We start from the raw sequence: 9058 nt of genomic DNA on the forward strand, positions 1-9058 counted from the left end.
GGATATACATGACATTCAAATATATGTGTGTATTTCTATTATTTCCCTTAGGTTTTTTTTCATGACGACCAATAAAAAACGACAGTGTTACCCCTTATATTTTATTTCACGAAGACAACAGTGTTACCCTTTATTTTTTTTCATGACGACCAATAAAAAACAAGTGTTACCCCTTATGTTTTTTTTCATGACGACCAATAAAAAACAACAGTGTTACCCCTTATGATTTTTTACATGACGACCAATAAAAAACAACAGTGTTACCCCTTATGTTTTTTTTCATGACGACCAATAAAAAACAACAGTGTTACCCCTTATGTTTTTTTTTCATGACGACCAATGAAAAACGACAGTGTTACCCCTTATGTTTTTTTTTCATGACGACCATTAAAAACGACAGTGTTACCCCTTATGTTTTTTTTCCTGACGACCAATAAAAAACGACAGTGTTACCCCTTGTGTTTTTTTTCATGACGACCAAAGAAAAAAAAGTGTTACCCACTGTTTTATTTGATAAATATCGACAGTGTTACCCCTTATGTTTTTTTCATGACGGCCGATAAAAAACGACAGTTACCCCTCAGATTTTTTCCATGTTGACCAATAAAAAACGACATTAGTAGCCCTGTCGACGTTTTTTCGGGGATCCGAACCAGAGCTTTTTTGAGTGTTAACCTCCGAACTTATCAATGCACCATCAAGACACCGAATAAAGTCAACACAATGGTTATACTTGACTTTATAATTCGCATGAAATAGAGATAAGAGTCTCCCATCAGATGACATCAACCGGACTTGAACCCCGGTCTCCAGGGGGTTAGCTCACAGCTCTCTCCACTTCCCACTGAGATTTCTAATTTAAAAATGTCTGTAGTTATATATGACATGATAGCATTACGTTTAAAATTAAAGATATTGTGATTTCCACAGAAATTGAGCCGCAGTCTCCCCTGGGTTAGGCAGAGTGCACTCCACTGCACCACTGAGGCGATGACAATACACAATAATCAATCATCAATGAAGAGGATGTACATGACATTAAAATGTATGTCTATTTCTATTATTTCCCTTTTTTTTTTTCATGACAACCAATAAAAAACGACAGTGTTACCCCTTACGTTTTTTTCATGACGACTGATAAAAAACGACAGTGTTACCCCTTATGTTTTTTTTCCATGACGACCAATGTAAAACAACGGTGTTACCCCTTTTGTTTTTTTTATGACGACCAATAAAAAACAACAGTGTTACCCCTTATGTTTTTTTTCATGACGACCAATAAAAAACAAGTGTTACGTAAAGCTTAAAGGGGACTTTCGGGAAACTCTTCTTCTCATCTGGGCGCTTTCAGCATTCTCTGTCAACGCTCGGTTTCGTCCTTCTCCGCCCCCTCACCCCCCTCCTGCCAACCCAACTCCGTTGTGATTGGTTACCTTTCTTGAAGCGCGCGGGCGGGCAGATTTGACCAGGCATATGGGGGGCGCGGCAGGAGTGCCTCTACGTAGATGTTTTCCCGGAAATGTGAACAAGTGAATGCAAACATTGTCCCAAGTGTTTAGCGCTCTGCACAGCCACCCCAGACTGTCAGCAGGGAATACGTTGAAATGCATGTACGTCATTATTAGACACTTTAGTATGGTTAAACATGACTATCAATCATTATAACAAGGTTTATAGGTCATAAAAGTCGAAAAAGCATAATAGGTCCCCTTTAAGCACGCCATTGTATTACTTGTGTTTAGATGGGGTTTTGGCTCCCCCTGTGGAAATGAGAGGTATTGACGCCAGATGCGCAGGTAGAGGCTTGGCAGACTACTGATATCATATGGCTAAAAATGTGCAGTGGGGCGAGATCATTGTTGGTGAAATGAACAATGTACGATTGACAAAGCCTGCAGACCGTTCTTGCGGGACCAAATTAGCAAGTTATTCAAACAAGATTTAACCAACACACAAACAGGATTAGAATTGTTTTATTTTTGAAATATTTGTACGAGTTGCCAGATACAGTTTGTCTGAGTTGTTTTATGGTTTGCCCGTTTCTCTGAACCGAAAGCACCAACAGGGTAAAGCATCTGGGTCCGCCCAGAAGGTTTGCACGCCGTTTCCATCAGGTTTGTCCTTCCCGCTGAGCGGCTTTTGAGACGCACCGTCACTAGTCTGAGCGGATCCCAGCTCTACTCCACCGGCACTCGGAGGGGCAGGGGAGGGGAGGGGGGGGGGGGGAGCTATGGAGGGTCCCGCCGGAAGCTGGGCCCCGGGTCGGTCATCACATCGTTACAGATACAGGGGAAGATCCCTCTCCACCACCTGAAAGTCGAGCAAGACATTTACAAGTACATTTGTCAGAAGAAGAGAGAAACGATATATCGCTTTCGTCACAGTAATGCTGCGTTCTTTAATAGTCGGAACTACAAGAATATAAATTTAATATTATAGATTATAAAAAGTGCTCAAAGTGGGCCGGGCCTGTCTTCTACTCACGCTGGGATCATCCAAGGGTCCGTATCTCTTCATCACCTGGCCCTCTCGGTTGATCAGGAACTAAGGAAGGGATAGAATGAGAGTCAAGAGGTAACGATGTGGATTCACACACAACTTGTGTGTGTGAGTTGACACCAGTTTAGGTGCTGGGTTGTTTGTGGTAACATATACACCAAATACACTCTGGACACGCCAAGCGAGCTATGGGTGTTTTACAGTGATGCTGTGGAGAACAGTTAAGAATTATTGAATAATTACCTTGGTGAAGTTCCATTTGATGCGGCTACAGATGGGAAACAAAGCCATGTTAGAATCACATAGAGGCAAAATCAAGTGCTTCAAAAGTTACAGAAAATATATATTAAAAAAATAAATAAATGTACGGTTAAAGGTGACATATTATGCCACCAGGTGCGAGTATGATTGGCCTCTTCTGACATCACAAGTGGGCGTGTCCACCTAGACGTATGCCAATAGATCAGTCTACCAGCCTACCCAGTGGACTAGCAAACGTTGCTCATCCATCCGACGTACATCCAGGTGGACGTGCCCACTTGTGACGTCAGAAGAGGCCGATTTCCAAAACTGCTTGTAACACACTCACACCTGGTGGTATAACACGTGACCTTTAACGTCTGCATCGCCCACGTTCCCCTCCTCCGCCCTCCGCTCACCTCCCCAAGAAGCCACGACCGTTTGGCTGCTCCTTCAGCCACTTCCACAGGGGGTGGGCGTTGGCCCCGTTCACGTTGACCTTGCTGAACATGTCGAAGCGGGCGTTGTAGGACGCCGCAAACGCTTTGATCTGCGTCTCCGTGCCGGGTTCCTTCAGGCCCACGGAGAGTTGGCGTTAATGAGATGGGTCGAGTCACTTGTGTTTGTACTAGCCCCTTAACCACTGTCGGACTCAAAGGGACTCACAGACGACCCCCTAACCTCGGAACTTATAAAAGGGGCAAAGCAGATAAGCTTTGTCACTGTATAGACAATAGGACTAAGACGATGATTAGATTTGCAGTTTAGGGATTTTATATCTATTGATTATTACTCAACAACTCACAATAGCACAAGTACTATTTCTAAGTGCAAGGACGTACAACATACAATGAGTGCGTCAGAGGGGGTCTACCTGGTTTGCAAACTGGTTGGAGGGGAAGGCCAGGATGCGTAAACCTCTCTCAGAGTACTTGGCGTGCATCTCCGCAAACTGAGAGTAGTTCACCGGGGTCTTGCCTCATTTAGAGGCAACGTTGGTGATGATCACAACTTCCCCCCTGGAAACACAACAAAAAGACACAAGTGTTATAATTGACTGCATGAAAAGTACACACAACTGGTCAAACTTGATGGTCGGCTTCTGACCATCACCTGCCCTCTCAAGCTTTGAATGTCCTTCTGTTTTAATTTGCATAAACCGTGTGTGTGTGTGTGTGTGTGTGTGTGTGTGTGTGTGTGTGTGTGTGTGTGTGTGTGTGTGTGTGTGTGTGTGTGTGTGTGTGTGTGTGTGTGTGCGCGTGTGTGTGTGTGTGTGTAGTTTAGCACACGAAAAAAATAATTTGGATAGATTAGGATCACGATAGTAAACCCAACTCTGAACAAAGGACAATCACTGGTTAGAGAGGCGACCACCGCATCGCAGGACGCGAGTTTGCACCCGCGGTAGCCTCACCTGTACTTTTCCAGGGACACCACGTTTCCATCGATGTCCGTGGCTGAGAAGTCATAAATAGAGGTGGCTGTTTGCGGATCCTGTGCTGCAGCCTGTAAGAGAAAACAAAGTCATCCATTTAGCAGAACAAGAACAAATATGGCTGGGTTAAAGAGGACATGAGAGTGTCCCTCCCGACACGCACAGTGGCCAACCGTGTGAGAACCCGGTCTATTCTATCCAAAGTAAGAACTGGCTCTTTTTGCAAGGCTAACCAGAGACCCAGATCCGAGACCAACCATAACCAACATCCATTACAAAGCCATGAACACCAAATTGTCAAAGGACATTATGAAGAATGCTGCATTTATTTTTTTTAATGGCTTGTCCGATAGCTCGAATAGGTTGTCTTACCAGCAGTAGGACAGAAAATAGGACAGCTGGCCCTAGCGGACGCATGACTGTCTTTCAGTACGGTCCAAGACACAAGCGACTCTAGATTCCCATGCAAGCGTCAGCAGCATCCACCGCTGAGCGACTGTGCCTGGACCGAGGTGAGGTCCGTTATAAATCCACGGCTCGGAGCAAAGGGCGATGGTTCATGCCTGGTGGCGATAGGCTCTGATGATCTAATCCAGTTTTCTGCTGACTCATGTATTTGAGGATTTTCACATAAGGCCACAATGGTACGAGCCTCATTTTGTAATAAAAACAAGTCTGACCCTTCAATCCTATTATAGGTATGTTCCACATCACGTTGTCAGGGTAAAGGTTGTTTTGTCCCCTCATCGCCTCGTAATATGCGAAGCAGCAGGACTTACACAACAAAATTATACAACAACATGGGTTTATAGAGGATTCATGCTTCTGAGTGCAGGCCCTTCGTGTGGTACAGGAAGGTCCAAGAGGACACCACGGCTGACCATTTCAGCCAACTGAACACATTCAGCAAGAATATAACTTTTTTTCACAGTGCATCACATGCGTACTACACAGGCGAGCAAGATAACCACCAGTAAGGTTGATTACTCAGATCTTGAAGTCCATACATAAGGTGAAGCTGGCCACTGAGCCTAATATCACTCATCTATGTACTCAAACAGCGTGGCGGCGTATGATGAATAGTTATTGATCCGTGCGACGTGATACAACCATGGTACAACATTGAGTTGCAATGCATTCTCTGTGATACTGTGAAGATGCAGGAGACTACTTGTATTTGCTGTTGTGTAACAAATTCCCAATAGCAACACACACACACACACTCACACACACATTCGCACATATACACAAACACACATATATACCCAAACACACAAGGCTAATATTATTGTAACAGTAAATTTCGTTACCAAAAATTAGTACAATACCATCGCCAAGAGAAACAGCCCGCTGCTCGCCAAGATCCCAAATAACGATATTTGAATACGTGGACTCATTTTTTTACAGGCCCATGCCATATCTAGTGGAAACAAACGCGATCATTGATCGCGTTTATCGGACGCGGCAATGGACCTATTAGGAATCGACCGGGGGCAAATCTGTTAGCCACGCCCCATTGCATCAAGCGTCCAAACCACGTCATCAAACCGCGTCGGTCAGCGAAACGTGCGGCGCACATACCGAACAACACAGAGCAGCAGCTCGAAATACACAACAATTTAGCGTAGACGACGACGAAAAGCACAACCCCCAGCAATGGATGATGAAGAGGAAACCTACAGGTTATGGAAGATTCGAAAAACCATCATGCAGGTGGGTTATAGACAGTCTATATGTGTTTCGCTTCCTGAAGCAATCCAGAGCTAGCTGTCTCTGTTGTGTTCCGAGTCTGACTCCGAATCGACTGTGATGGCATCATTCCATTTGATTTATGCCATAATAAAGATGTTCAAATGAGCCAGGGTAGTGTTAATATATCGTTTTACTCCTGACTCAGGTCTACCCTGTTGAACGATTTTTATTATCTATACCACTAATTCACCAGCTGGTTTTCCTCCTTGCAGCTTTGCCATGACCGAGGTTATCTGGTGACCCAGGATGAGTTGGACCAGACGCTGGATGAGTTTAAGAGTCAATTCGGTGACAAACCTAGTGAGGGTCGTCCCAGGCGGACGGACCTGACGGTGCTCGTAGCCCACAACGACGACCCCACGGATCAGATGTTTGTTTTCTTCCCCGGTAAGTTTATGTGGAACCCTTGGAGCCTGTGTACAGAACATACAGATGGTAAAACAGGCAGTAGTAGCAATAGGTCATCTGTTTGATTGAATATAATGTATCCATGTTCTCTTGAGGCTGGTGTTTGTCGTTCCTTTTCTGAAATGAGTTCGAGCACGCTTTCTCCCCATTGATTAGAGGAGCCCAAAGTCGGAATCAAGACCATCAAGATGTACTGTCAGAGGATGCAGGAGGAGAACATCACCCGGGCCATCATCGTGGTTCAGATGGGAATGACCCCTTCGGCCAAACAGGTGAAACCTTCAGTTGCGCCGTTTATATTTCCGTTATAATGGAATGTAGTCCCACCGATTTTTAAAGATAACAAAATCGTATATGCAAACGGTAGTGATGCTATTATTATATTTGTGTGCTCAAGGGTTACGCTTGAGCACACAAAGGGTTACGCTAATTTATTTGTGTTAGTATGACTTTGTATGTTACAAATTAAACCAATATGAAAGTCAGTCGTGTGATGACCCCAATAGGGCTGGGTAAAATCGAAATGATAGCGATAAATAAGGCGAATTTTACACAATATCGATAAATATTACAATACGCTTACAAATTTGAAAATTACATTCTTAACCGTTTTAACTGATTGTCATTATCTTAAAATACATGGAAATGTTGAAAATGTAGTTAGACTGGAACTCATTTCTGCGCCAAACTAACATTTCAGACCTCACATTTGATCATTTAAAGGGCATGGTTCTCATGTTCAATCGTTTTAATTATAAAACTGGGCATCACGATAAGTCTATCTTAATTTCATGACGATACAATATCATTCCAAGAGATGTACAATAATACTGAATGATTGCTCAGCCCTAACCTCTACATTTCTAATGTTGTGCTCATGCTTATCTTTTACAGTCTCTAGTTGACATGGCACCAAAGTATATTCTGGAACAGTTTCTACAGCAGGAGCTGCTCATTAACATCACAGAGCACGAGGTATTATCTTTAAAACAAAGACCGTTGTAGCTCATATGTACTGAAGTGACTATTGTGATCGATGTGTGTGCGTATCATATCTGCCTGCAGCTCGTTCCTGAACATATCGTGATGACGAAGGAGGAAGTGGTTGAACTACTGGCAAGATAGTGAGTATAATTCTATAGGATGTGAGCAGCTTGGCAACTGCCTTAACCAAGCATGGAAGGGCTGTTGACTGAACAAGTCATCTCAAGATGTCTGACACCAGGCAACACACATTTCTCATCATTCCTCTCCGTTTCTATCCCAGCAAACTGAAAGAGAGTCAGCTGCCTAGAATCCAGGGTGGGGACCCAGTGGCTCGATACTTTGGTCTGAAGAGAGGACAGGTAAACCCTCAGCCTTGACATTAAGGGCGTTTAGCAAACACTTTTATCCTAAGCAACTTACAAACGTACATTTGTCAGAAGAAACAAACATAATATTGCTGTCGATACAGTGAGGGTGTTCATAGAAACAAGGGCCAAGCACTTACTATTTCTAGGTTAAACCCATTCCCTGTATACAACTAGAATAGCTAGGATGAGTTGCTACATGATGCTAAGCACTTTTATTAAGTGCCAGGGTGACTTGAATACATTAGTCTTTAATTCTGGAGAGAGGATAATGCAATTCATGAAAATGTGCCCAACTCCAACCTCAGGCTGTTATTGTACATGTAGGCAATGTGGCTTTGTCAGTTGACATTGTGTATATCTGATATGGGTCAATGTTCCCGGACTTGGTGTTCGGTTACAGTAAACATTTCTACATTTTATAATAAAGTACATCTGATCGTGTTTATCAGCACAAACATTGAATTCCAATTGCATCATGTAACTCAATGCGTATCTTTTCAGGTTGTGAAGATCATCAGGTCTAGTGAGACCGCTGGGCGCTACATCACATACAGACTGGTCCAGTGAATGACTGCAAGTGCAGGATGACCCCAATGTGCGACAATTTGAATCAAGTATTGTTTGCTGTTCAGTAAATGTGTGACCGTGAAGTGGAAGTTCCGGACCCAGGTCAATCGACAAAAGCGTTTTGTTTAAATTCAGGTCATACTTCAATAGGTTGTTTCCAAGCCCTCACAGGGTCAGCACTGGGCCATATCCTGACTTATCCCGCTTTCTCTGCAGACCAGAGATCCCTTTGTTATTTCTACTATGTATTTTTGTAAAAAAAAAAACTCTGAATTTAATAAAATTATGCTTCTTTAAATTTGCCGCCATTTCTTTAAAGATACAGTGAATAGGTTGAACGCAACCAACCAGTTGGAAGTTCTTCCCACACTGAAAACCAGACTGACATGTTTTAAAAAGGTCCCGTAATATACCACCAGGTGTGTGCTTAGCAATTACAAGCCGTTTTCAAAATAAATCCACCTAGATGTACGACTGAGCTACGTTTGCTACAGTCCACTGATAAGGCTGGTAGAATGATCTATCCAGCACACATTAAGGTGGACACGCACACTTGTGATGTCATTAAAACACAGGAAGAGGCAGATTTGAAAAACTGCTTGTTAATGCTTATCACACACCTGGTGTAATATGGGACCTTTAAGGCCTTACCTTTTGTTGATTCATACTAACAATGAGGTTAATTCATCCCAAAACAACTAGTCCCATACTGTACCTAACTGCTCCTGGCCTGAGTACACGTGTTTTGGCAAACGGGGAAGTGGTTAATGTTCCAATTATCAAGCATCATGGATATAAAACC

The 9058-nt window shown here is 43.2% G+C and overlaps 2 protein-coding genes across 3 annotated transcripts; one reads left to right on the forward strand and one right to left on the reverse strand.

The window, feature by feature from the left end:
* Positions 1-1957: 1957 nt before the first annotated feature.
* gpx4a (glutathione peroxidase 4a) lies at positions 1958-5672 on the reverse strand. Of its 2 annotated transcripts, none has more exons than XM_030371875.1 (7): positions 5503-5672; positions 4154-4245; positions 3614-3758; positions 3159-3310; positions 2743-2767; positions 2485-2544; positions 1958-2310 (listed from the first exon to the last, which is right to left on the reverse strand). In XM_030371875.1, the coding sequence occupies exons 1-7, from the start codon at positions 5590-5592 to the stop codon at positions 2278-2280; spliced, it is 597 nt and encodes a 198-aa protein (XP_030227735.1). In that variant the 5' UTR covers positions 5593-5672; the 3' UTR covers positions 1958-2277. The 2 variants fall into 2 exon arrangements, with proteins under 2 accessions (XP_030227735.1, XP_030227736.1); XM_030371876.1 differs by lacking the exon at positions 5503-5672 and adding an exon at positions 4547-4827.
* Positions 5673-5697: 25 nt separating this feature from the next.
* polr2eb (RNA polymerase II, I and III subunit E, b) lies at positions 5698-8554 on the forward strand. Its single transcript, XM_030371874.1, has 7 exons — positions 5698-5887; positions 6139-6313; positions 6491-6606; positions 7229-7309; positions 7400-7458; positions 7602-7680; positions 8191-8554. Exons 1-7 carry the CDS (start codon positions 5831-5833, stop codon positions 8254-8256), a joined length of 633 nt encoding a protein of 210 aa, XP_030227734.1. The 5' UTR covers positions 5698-5830; the 3' UTR covers positions 8257-8554.
* The last annotated feature ends 504 nt before the right edge of the window (positions 8555-9058 follow it).

The sequence above is a fragment of the Gadus morhua genome, chromosome 12 (genome assembly GCF_902167405.1).
Source record: "Gadus morhua chromosome 12, gadMor3.0, whole genome shotgun sequence".
Lineage (NCBI taxonomy): Eukaryota > Metazoa > Chordata > Actinopteri > Gadiformes > Gadidae > Gadus > Gadus morhua.

What these genes read in the sequence shown, in the direction of transcription:
- polr2eb (XM_030371874.1), top strand. Translation starts at nt 5,831, where the DNA reads ATGGATGATGAAGAGGAAACCTACAGGTTATGGAAGATTCGAAAAACC. An exon ending in TTAACATCACAGAGCACGAG is followed by an intron (nt 7,310 to 7,399) that starts GTATTATCTTTA and finishes ATCTGCCTGCAG; the next exon opens with CTCGTTCCTGAACATATCGT. An exon ending in GTTGAACTACTGGCAAGATA is followed by an intron (nt 7,459 to 7,601) that starts GTGAGTATAATT and finishes TTTCTATCCCAG; the next exon opens with CAAACTGAAAGAGAGTCAGC.